The sequence below is a fragment of the Perca flavescens genome, chromosome 13 (genome assembly GCF_004354835.1).
Source record: "Perca flavescens isolate YP-PL-M2 chromosome 13, PFLA_1.0, whole genome shotgun sequence".
In the NCBI taxonomy this organism is placed as follows: Eukaryota; Metazoa; Chordata; class Actinopteri; order Perciformes; family Percidae; genus Perca; species Perca flavescens.
In genome coordinates, this window is record NC_041343.1 from 18,810,316 (window position 1) to 18,821,327 (window position 11,012).

Sequence of the window (11,012 nt, forward strand, 5' to 3'; positions counted from 1 at the left end):
ATAACTATTTTTTGTATCAGTGAAAAGCAAAGTATGTTAAAGATGAGTCAACAGAAAAATAAACACCGATACTACAGTACATTTAAAAAAACATTGTGTGAATATTGGATGTCGAAGGGATTATAGGAAACGTGGGCAATACATGATGCAACTTTCTTTCTCTGACTTTTTACCCATCCTATATTTTTTTTATGGCTGTCCCTGTTTTGGGCCATCACCGAACCCTTAGGAGGTCTGGCTAAATGCCAACTCCTGCATATTACTCTGAAGTGAGAATATGGTGCTTGGGATACTGCTTTCATATGTTTGTCGAAAGGGAATCTGGATCAAAGATAATGTTTTTATTTTTGACATAGTCCTTTGGGAGAACTGCACCGCCACCCAACTTGAAAGAGAGTCTGATAAGTGTGTTCCTGTGGCCTAGAATTAGCATTTCACTTTTATCTGTGTTGACAATAAAGTTTCTTGTCGTTTTTTTGTGTTGTTGCAGATTTAGATTGCAGAAAGTTGTACTGAAATTTGTCATGATTTTTTAATAGCTAATTTGTATCACCTGACTCGTCTGAGATATCGCAGGAAGAGACATTTTCATCGCTGTCTACAGGGGTCAGCCTCTAGCCCTGAGTCCATTCTCCTGCCCCAGAAATGCAAGCACACACTGTTTCCATTAGTAGAACATCAATCAGACAATAAAATGCATTTGCTATAACTGTGAGGAGGTGGAAGGAAAACTTTTGATTGATTATTTTGACAATTTTTCAGAATGGTTAAGATCATTAGTGTGAACTATGATTTTGCTAAACTGTGAACCCTTGACCTTAACCTGGCTGTTATTGTAAGTCCTGGGTTATACAGGTGAGAAACTAAAAGTTGCTCGGGCTAGCTCTGGGCTTTCTGAAAGTAGCTAAAGGCTAGGAAATGCATGTCCCAAAAACCTTACAATGTCTTCAATAGCCCACTGATTTGCCCTTCTCTACAGAAATGTGCAAAGCTCTACCATGCAATAGCCATGAATGGATTAACTTTCTGTCAGTCAATCATTTAAGAAGAAGTAGACACTGTAGAGAAGAATATCCACTGCTGAATAATTCCGACCAGTCTTCTCCTGTCAATGTCAAAGATTTGATTTAACTATCAAGCCTCAGTAGTTTAACTTTGCAGCATGTATTGACACATTTAAGTTTATGTTATGAAATGGGATGGGAATGGCATGTAATGGACACAGATTATGATATTTTTCCTGTGAGAACATATCATGAGGCCTAAACTCTTCGCCTCATGAAGTCAACACAAGATTGCAGGATGTCGTGTAGCAGATGTGAATGGTTGCAGCATAATCGTTATAAGCCATATGTTTAGCGGGCTGTTGGGAGCTGCTGCGGAAGGAAAGCAGAGCAGCAAAACAACTCTGTAAGCACAAATCCAACACAGAGAAAGACTAAGAAAACATGTATATTCTTGGCCTTGTCTAGCACATTGTCCCCTGTGAATCCTTTGTACCGCCCTGCATATTTATTTGCTTATTTGCACTCAACTGTGTAAATTGTTATTGTAGTCTGTCTACCAATTGTAACATATGTCAATTTCTCATTTTTATATTGTGAAAAATACACTTACACGCATTTCAATACCTATAATACATAAATGTATAATGTTCTTATCTTTTTGTATTTGTAATTTTTATATTAACTATTGTTACCCTTATTCCAATTATTATAATTCATTTCAGATTATTATTCATTGCACACTTATAAGACAGCTTTAAGAGTATGCTGCCCTGCCTTGGGATACTGATAGGCCTATATTTATTTCATCGTGTAGAAATCAGTACATCAGCTATTTCTAGCAGCTCAAACTTACATTTTATAGCTTGACTAAACTGTTGTTGGAAGCTGCGTCAAGCGAATGATTTCCTTCTTAATAAATGTATTAAATATAAATATTTTGTCAGCGTGTGCCAAATACAATTTATTTATTAATTTAAATATGTGTAGGCCTACTGAAGTTAAGTTTATTTACATTTGTGGTAATGAGAGAAACATTAGCCATGTGTTTAGCAACAAGGGTTTTACTTTGAAAAGAATAAACGGAAGTACTTTCGAGTTGTCTCCATAGATGAAGACTGTCCGAGAGAACAAATTCGCTTAACTTTCGGTATTTTAATAGCTAAGTAACTCTATTTCGTCGTTAAATATCGCGCTTTGTATTTTATCTGACCAGATAAAGTGGTGTGCTCTATGACAACGACTTGTTATTCTTATATATTAACGTTAATATCCTCCGACTGTAATTGAAACTATCTTATCCGGCTAGCGTTAGCTTAACTAGGCTAACCTCCCCATGGCACCTCTCCGGGTTCTGTGCATTCATGGTTACCGTCAGAACGGCAGCTCGTACCGTGAAAAGACGGGAGCTCTGCGGAAGCTGTTGAAGAAACAAGTGGAGTTTGTTTACCTCAGCGCACCGCACAGTGTGCAGCAAGCCAGTAGTGAAGGTGGGTCATCCTCTACACCTGCATCCAACCAAAACACACTGCATGTGTACGTTAGTAATGTTAAGTAGCTAGTTGACTTTTATGTAGGCTAATTGAAAGTATAGAGATGGACTTAACAAGCTTGCTTTCACTTTGTTCTATGTTCAATGACACCTAAAGGAGCTAACGTTATATAGGCATAGTACGTGATGTAACCATTTTCAATTACTGTTTTAATTCTATAGTATCTTTTAATCAACCTTCCATAAAACCTAGGACCAACCAATATTAAATTCTTCATCTCGATCACCTGCCACACACCATGTACATGGTCTTGATAACAATTATGCAAATATCTGTTTTTTTAAATTGACACTGCAGGTGACAATGGTTATTTTTGCTTAATTGGTCAACTTCTAGAATGAATCTTATAGTTGCTATAGCTAAAGTTTTGTAACCTTAACAAGTTAAGAAAGAATTTCAGCTACAGACTGTAGTTTATGGTAACCGCTATAACAAGATAATGCATTCATTCATCATTTTCCACCTTACTTTAAATCGTCTGTGATCTGAAAATAACTTCCTTGCTTGTATGCAAACCATTATTATTAATACAAATCACGCATGTTTCAAACTGCATTTAGTCATCAGATTGAAACATATGCAGATTTCAATTTCTACAAAATATTAAGAACAGAATATAAAAAAAAATACAGAAAATTAAGGAAATGTTGACCTATTTTCTTGTATGATGTAATACAACACATGTTTGTATTTAAGTCCTAATGTAAATATTTAAATTTTCAGAGGATGAAAGAAACTTTAGTCCACTCATCTTTGGTGCCTCCCTTTTGAATTGTAAATAATTGAACCCAGCAGAATAACCACTTTCTTCTTCTGTCCTTTCAAAAGCTCTAGAGAAGGAGAATGGTTCAGGTCCTGGACCTGGGGGCGACGAGGACCCCAGGGGTTGGTGGTTTTCCGACGTCCAGGCTCGGAGTTTCAGTGCTCAGCAGCACTGTGAAGAAAGCCTTGGGCTCGATGAGAGCGTGACGGCTGTGAGAGAAGCTGTGAAGGTCCAAGGTCCATTTGACGGCATCCTAGGCTTTAGTCAGGGAGCAGCTTTTGTGGCCATGTTGTGCTCTCTTCAGGAGCAAAAACTGGAGCCAGAGTTTAGCTTCCGCTTTGCCATCCTTGTCGCTGGTTTCCGCAGTGCATGTAAGGAACACCAAAATTTCTACAACCCTCCCCTTCAGATTCCCTCACTACATGTGTTTGGACTGGAAGACAGAGTCATCCCTGACAACATGAGCAGGGAGCTCCTACCCTCCTTCCAAGACCCTCAGGTCTTGACACATCCTGGTGGCCATTTTGTTCCTGCTACGTCTGCTCACAGACCAGCCTACCAGGACTTTCTCAAGAGGTTCCAGTGACAAACGAATGTCACAGAAAGGCAGTCAGTTGCTGAATAAGTAAAGAGCCATGAATAAAACTTAAGCACTTAAGTGTTGTTGCACTTGAATGTTGATTATTTAATGTTCAGAGAAATCTGATTCCAGAGGCACTAAAAATGTAAAAAGTTCAGAGTCATGACCTCTGTTCTCATTTTTCTTCTCTGAAAAACTCTGTTCTGATGCATCCAAAACAATACAATGACTACTGTCCTTCTCAGGGAAGATGTCTTGTAACAGACAATAAATTAAGTGGCAATTGTTCATTTAATGTACTCTGGTCTCTGTTTCTTTTGTGAACTGTAAAATATCTTTAAAGTCCCCTTTATTGAGAGTCTATTGCTTGAGTCATTGTCAATGCATGACTTTTTCCTTGTACTACATATGTTTCGGTTTATCATAGCAGAAAAAGTGTAGTTAATAACATTCATTATGGCTTTGTTTCAATAAAGTGTTATCAATTACAACTGTGCTTTTCCTGCTGTCAAAATGTCTGTTGTGAAAAGGACTAATTCAAACCTAACTAACAGTCCGGTCAGGCCCTCCTTCCGTAGTCAGAAAGGGCATTACAGACGCTGCAAGGCGATCCAATAAGCACTTTGTTTGAAGTTTACTAATGCCTTTAGACAGTTCGGCAGATGGGAATAATCTCGGAATTTTATTAATTTGTTTAGGAATGAGATGAATATCAATATTAGTAAAATTACTCCTTTTACAGGAAAAAAGGAAGTGTATTTTCCAATTTTCCCCCTGTCGCAATCTCAAAAGTAAAATCTTAAACGCATTTTTCTCCCACATCAGGTGAGGACTAGTCTATATCCACGACGTTTCACTTCGGGGATTGTTCCGTCGCCACCAGAAATTTTGCCTTCTGCTTTCTTTGTGTTGGCATTCTAAACTCCGGTTGATTAATGAGGACTATGGTTAACTGCTCCTCAGATCTCTGCAGGGGAAATCAAGACAGCTAGCTAGACTGTCGAGTTTTCTGTTGCATAACTAAAACAACTTTTGAACGTACACGTTCCACCAAAACAAGTTCCTTCCCAAGGCTAATTTGCAGAGGCACCGTCATTGTGTTCGGCGCTTAGCACTGCCCAAGATGATTGTGATTGGTTTAAAGAAATGCCAATAAACCATCCCAGAATGTTGTATGGACTAGCCAGATCCTCCTCCGCAGCGCTGTGGAGGAAGGTCTGGCAATTCAAGACTTGGAGAGGACTGACATTTTTAGGTTCTGGAAACCATGATTGTGGAAAGTTATGACAAGAATTTTATATCAGAGCCTCAGTGGACTAAAAAATGTATTTGCCCAGAGTTAATACAAATTAAAATGAACTGAATGAAATTGGAGTCCGTATATATTATGTGGTTACTGAGTCATTTTCACCCATATTGAAGTTATATAAGTATCTGCTGGGAAGAGTAATGAAGAGTAGCTCTGCCATCCAGAGGCGATGCATCTCAATGATTGGTCTATGTCTTTTGCTTATAGGAATGCATAAAGGTGTTTTCTCATGTGGGAGTTATATAGACAGGTTTATGCACACACTCAAATGCACAAAGTTCAAGGACATGCTGTTCTTTTATAGCTGAAGCATGTGCACGTCAGACTGCGCTCATTCGATTGTTTCCAGATGTGTGCTCTCTCCTCTACCTCTTTCTTTCCCTCCTTCCCTTTTTTCCTTTCTTCTTCCGCCGACCTTGCTTTGAACTCTCCTTAACATCCTCCTCCCTTTTACATCCTGTGTGTCATCAGGCTCAACATACCATATTACATGTCTGTTTCATTTATAACATGGCCAAAAATAGTTGTCTGGATACCTCCAAATCCACTCTTGATCCGAAAACTACAGATGACTGGGGCCGTTGTATATGGTTATTTGCCTTCGTGAGATGAAATTCCACAGTAAAACATCTTATACTGAGTATCAACTTCCACTCTTGTAAACAGACACTCACTCTCTTAATCGGTCGTAATGTTTATAACATGTCACCTGTTTCAACATCTAATGAGCCACAGCTGCCCCTCACTCACAGATACATCATGGCTACGGGTCTCGTTTCACCATCATTGCCCTTATATTTATTGTCTTCTGTGCTCCCCTGTGGCCCTTGTGGCCCTCCAAGACCTTACAGCAGACACACATACATACACACACACTCATACACATGGTTTTGATAACAAGTAGAGACGAATGGAGAGAGTGAGTGAGCGAGGGAAACGTTAAAAGGAAAACACAGAGGGTCACTCTTGCCAGTAAGTTTTACAACAGAGCCGTGACTCCTTTCTCAGGAATCCGTTCCCCCTGTTGCACAACAACCGGGAAATAATGGAATGAGAGACAGAGACAGATGAGGGTGGAGTTATCCTCCCTCTCTGCCTCCCCCCTCTCCCTCTCCCAATCTGCCTCTCTCTGGCTGTTGCGGTTAAAAAGGAAGGGCAAGGGCACATTCAAATTTGCGCCTCAATTGAAGGATCACTTTTTCCCTCTTCCCCCGGTGGAGTATAGGGGACGGAGCAGGGTGCAGAGGGGTGTGTCAGAGCACAGATGGGCTCTATTTTGATTATGGAGCGTGTGTTGTTATGGGAGATGGAAGGAGGGGAGGGGCCACGTGGTAAGTAAGTCTATATAAGACTTGCACTTAAACTCCAAAGAGCCTGGTCATCCCATGGCCCAGGCCCATCCAGACACCTTGCTACTATTTCACTACTGACAACTCCCACTGGAATAATCTGCAAAATTCAGCACAGGACTTCAGATTGTATCACATGGCCTACAACCATGGATTTACATGCATTTTTTGTGACTATTCACCATTATTTTTTATTTTTGTCATCAGTGTAATCTACAATGTTCTAATCGCTACAAAGAGAAGATGCTGAAGACAGAGGGACCGTTGAGTCATTTGGATTTTTAACCTGATATTTCACACCTCTATGAACTGTTTAGTTTAAGTCTGTGCATGTTTGTGTGGGTGTGTGTGTGTGTGTGTGTGTGTGTGTGTGTGTGTGTGTTCTTGCCCCGTTAAATTGGTAGGCTGGTGCAGATGGACGTAATGTAACATCATGTTGGAGGTTTTACAGAGGTATGACCTGTGTAAAGTATCACATGAGATTTAGCGAGGCCTCTCTGCTTCCTTTGTTTGTGTTTGTCTTTGACTAGGTGTGCATGTGCGCCTGCATGAGCCTGCCGAGAAAAAAAAAGGAACCTCATGATGTGAGAGCTAGTTAGATATGCAGTGGTTTGCCATGTGTTGACATATGAAAGAGGGAACAGTTGGAGTTTAGAGTTGTCAGTCGAATTGCTATTTAAAGAACAGAAATGGCAAGGAACGTCAGTTGATGTCAGCTAATGACATGAAACTACAGTGAAGAGATCTATGCTGTAGTGTGATATCTAGGCTCAAGCAATGGGCACAGTGTGTGTGGGGGGGGGATTTGGTCATTTGTTATTCCATGCTTGCATACTTGCACACTTCTGGTTTTCCTCTGCTTTGTGGTTTTCTTGTTTGTGTGGACAAAATGTACTTTGATTAGGGCCAAAACTTGTCTGGTTGTTGTCTTCGTCCAGTCATCAAGCGTAGCATTCTCTCTATCTGTCCCTCTTACTGATTTCAGACATACAACGTATTGGATAGTCCTGTCACAGTCACAGATTTGATCTCCTGCAACATCCTGTCTGTGATTGACCACTCAACCTGTTCAATTCTGGTGTATCTGGTTAAAACTGTATGTTCAATACCAGATGTGATTATGTTCAGACTGAGGTAGATTTTGTTGTTGACCGAGAAGGTACAGAGGGGAACTGAGGACACATCTGAAGTTAGGGCAGCGGCCGTTTGCTGTATGATGTCATCTGCAGTCGCTTGTCTGCTTGTGTGCTTTACTGGAATGTTTTAGAGGCCGTGGCTGGGCCCTGGTGAGGACAGCTGCGGTTTGGCTGTCCTTATGGGTGCCTAACTGACACTACTGGGGTAAATATTAGTCATTGTGACTATAGAGGAGGACTGTGGTAGAGAGAGAGAGAGAGAGAGAGAGAGAGAGGAATGCCTTGGCTCACATATCCAAAACAATACACACAGTTGTGCAATCTTATTTGGTTTCAGAAAATTATTAAGAGGTTTTGAGGGTAAAAAAAAGGGATGCTACAATGATGCCATCAAAAGCCTTTGCTATATGCTTGTGCAGCTCAATGATATTTGTAGAGGAATACCATGCACACTTAAGAAACTAAACAAAAAATAACAATCAAATAGCTTCTGAAGTGATGACCATAATAAAAGCCATAAAACCTTGATGGGTGTTCGGTTACACCAGACATTCTCAGCCTTGCACTGGAACCTAATGTGGGATCCTACACGGGGTCTAAGACTGATATACTAATATTTATTTGGTATTAAAGGTTTATAGGTTTAATCATTTATAATAAATTAATTCATTTTTAGCAATGCAATCATATATAAACAATTTTCAAATTGACAAGATTGAGAAATCCACAGTACTGATAAACAGTAGACCTTGACATTGGTTCATCAGTGGACTGCACCTTTAAATGTGGTTTGATTTGCTGTGTGTGTGTGTGTGTGTGTGTGTGTGTGTGTGTGTGTGTGTGTGTGTGTGTGTGTGTGTGTGTGTGTGTGTGTGTGTGTGTGTGTGTGTGTGTGTGTGTGTGTGTGTGTGCGCGTGCATGCGTGTCAGATAACATTGCTTCTCAGCCCTGAACAGTAAGAGTTTATGTGCTGTTTTTAATCTGTCAGCACATGAGCTTTTACGGTGCAGGGAGGTAGAGGATAAACAACTATTCATCCATCTTTCTTTTTCTTCTCCTTTTTTCTCTTCTTCAGTCAGTCAATACACAGCAAATATGCTACCATTTTAAAGGATCACAGACAAAGAAAATGACACTCGTCCATCACATGGACGAGGTTGCAGTTAAGCGTAAAATAGTCTTTTCTCAAAAAACTTTTGTAAATCTTCAGTTAGTCTGACAACGTTATGTGCCTCGTATCATTATATCATGTTTGTAAAACATAATTTCACCATGGTGCAGCCAAGCTGGTGCAGCTTTTTTATTTTTTACTTACTAATGAAAAACTCCAACTATCTAAACTATCTGAGAGTTTGGACAGCTGCCACACATCATTTTAATAGAGAAATCTACTTTTCTGTCATGCTGGAATCTGGAGTCACTTAAATAGCATTTGCCTTGGTTAACGAACTTTTCTTCTCCAACCCTAAAAAACACTAGCCTCGTGAGACCGTCCTGATTTCGCGAGCTCCAGTTTTCCACTCGCAGATCAGTCTGGCATCTTGAGGCAGAGAAAATTTGGAGCCGTTAGCCAAACGACCGGGCCAATCAGCGTTGGTTTTGAGGTAGGTTAGGTGGTGATAGACCGATGGTTTATCCAATCAGCTAACCAGTATTATCAGCCAGCGGTAGCCCTAATTCTGTTAGCCGCTCGCTAATGCTTTTTTTCTCTTGGATCCTTCTTTTGGAATATGGTCCGGGAACCTGAAATGGTGCCTTTTATTCCTAAATTCTCGTTACACAAACGGCAAATATCCTTTACCGACATGTTGCTTGCATGCTGAGTTTACGAGCTATGCTTTACCTGCAGCAGCAGGGGCGGGCTTGTGGTTGTATTTTCATACGCTTCGTGGATCTGATTGGTTGATTTGGCCCGTCTATCACCAACATAGGTGATAGACAGATGGTTCATCCAATCAAATAACCAGTATTCCGCCCCTTCCCAAAAGTTCTCCAACGGAAAGTTCCCAGATGGATATGCCGAGCAAATGCGGAGCAATCCATCTGGCGGAGTCAAGTTAAAAAAACACCACCATCCTTCGCATCAGTTACAAAATGTGAAAACTTAACACATTTTCAATGTGTTAAGTTGACAGTGAAGACAATGAAAGGTAGCTACATACTCAAGTATCCGTAGACAGATATCTTTTTTTATTATTTCATTTATTTTATTAAATCAGGCACATGTTTAGTTCCAAAATGTCTCAGCTTGGGTTTAGTAGCTATGTAACAAGCAGACAACACTGACAAATCCTGACCGATAGAGGGCAGAATAACTCTAGATATTATAGAGTAGTGCTTGAAGAAAAGTGGGCCAAGGACTAGTGCATTGTTTGTGTGTGTGTTATTTGTGAGCATACCATAGGTGTGTATCTGCACGTGTGCATGCATACATGTGCGTTAGCCCATCTGTGTAGGATCCAGTGTGTGGTTTGTGTCTGCCTGCAGGTTACAGCGCTGCCTACTGGGAATTCCTGCCTGTGCTGCTTTGAAGTGAGCCTGCTCTTGTCTGATGAATAGAGAGGGGAACAGGTGTTGGAGCTGGCTGACTCATCTGTTCAGCGTGTGCTCTTTGCATTCATTACTGTGCTCAATGATCAAGCCATAAAAAAACACATTACACCTAATAAAGTAGAAGTGAAAAGCAATATGTGTCCATATGTTTCATTGCGTACTTATTTGTTAATCTTTTATGATGTATCAGATAGATTACATTATGTGTATTATTGTGATATTATAGAATTAAAACACTATACAGTATATAACATTTTTGGTACTGTATCAAGGGAAAAGTGTAGCCACGAAGAAATCATATTGATAACTTTGCTGCTCCAGACAGCATATGGATGAGTGAGTGACTTATGACCTACTTTCTAATGGAGAAGAGATATAAATCAAATGTCAACTTAATTATTTGCTACAACTTAACTTTATTGTTTCTTATTTTTCCATTGTGCCACCTGCCCCTAACGACCATGGCTGTAGACTGTTACCATGGTGCTGTTGCTTAAGTAACAATCTAAAGCCACGGTCGCCATGGAGACAGCAGGGTGGAGGTGGAGCTGGAGTTGGCATGGTAACTAGAAACTGCAAGGTCTCATTGGTTTGAGCACAGATATTACGCACTTACATGGTGTAGGACTCCCCCAATGTAAGCACACACATGTTTCCTTTTCAAGCAGGAGAAAAGAGACAGACCAGCAGAGACACAGAGAGAGAATTATCTAGCATACAAAGTGTACTGAAGAGTATTTCCATGGTGTTTTTCTCCTTTAGGTT

General features: G+C 40.2%; 1 protein-coding gene and 1 long non-coding RNA gene across 2 annotated transcripts; both read left to right on the plus strand.

Annotated features, from left to right (window-relative positions):
- Window positions 1-2,086: 2,086 nt before the first annotated feature.
- ovca2 (OVCA2 serine hydrolase domain containing) lies at window positions 2,087-4,388 on the plus strand. The gene is made up of 2 exons (XM_028595975.1): window positions 2,087-2,494; window positions 3,386-4,388. Exons 1-2 carry the CDS (start codon window positions 2,341-2,343, stop codon window positions 3,904-3,906), a joined length of 675 nt encoding a protein of 224 aa, XP_028451776.1. The 5' UTR covers window positions 2,087-2,340; the 3' UTR covers window positions 3,907-4,388.
- Window positions 4,389-6,400: 2,012 nt separating this feature from the next.
- On the plus strand, window positions 6,401-10,381 carry LOC114567164 (uncharacterized). The gene is made up of 2 exons (XR_003694131.1): window positions 6,401-6,540; window positions 10,182-10,381. It is a non-coding gene; the product is annotated as an uncharacterized LOC114567164 (long non-coding RNA).
- Window positions 10,382-11,012: the final 631 nt, after the last annotated feature.

What these genes read in the sequence shown, in the direction of transcription:
- ovca2 (XM_028595975.1), top strand. Translation starts at nt 2,341, where the DNA reads ATGGCACCTCTCCGGGTTCTGTGCATTCATGGTTACCGTCAGAACGGC. An exon ending in GCAGCAAGCCAGTAGTGAAG is followed by an intron (nt 2,495 to 3,385) that starts GTGGGTCATCCT and finishes TCCTTTCAAAAG; the next exon opens with CTCTAGAGAAGGAGAATGGT.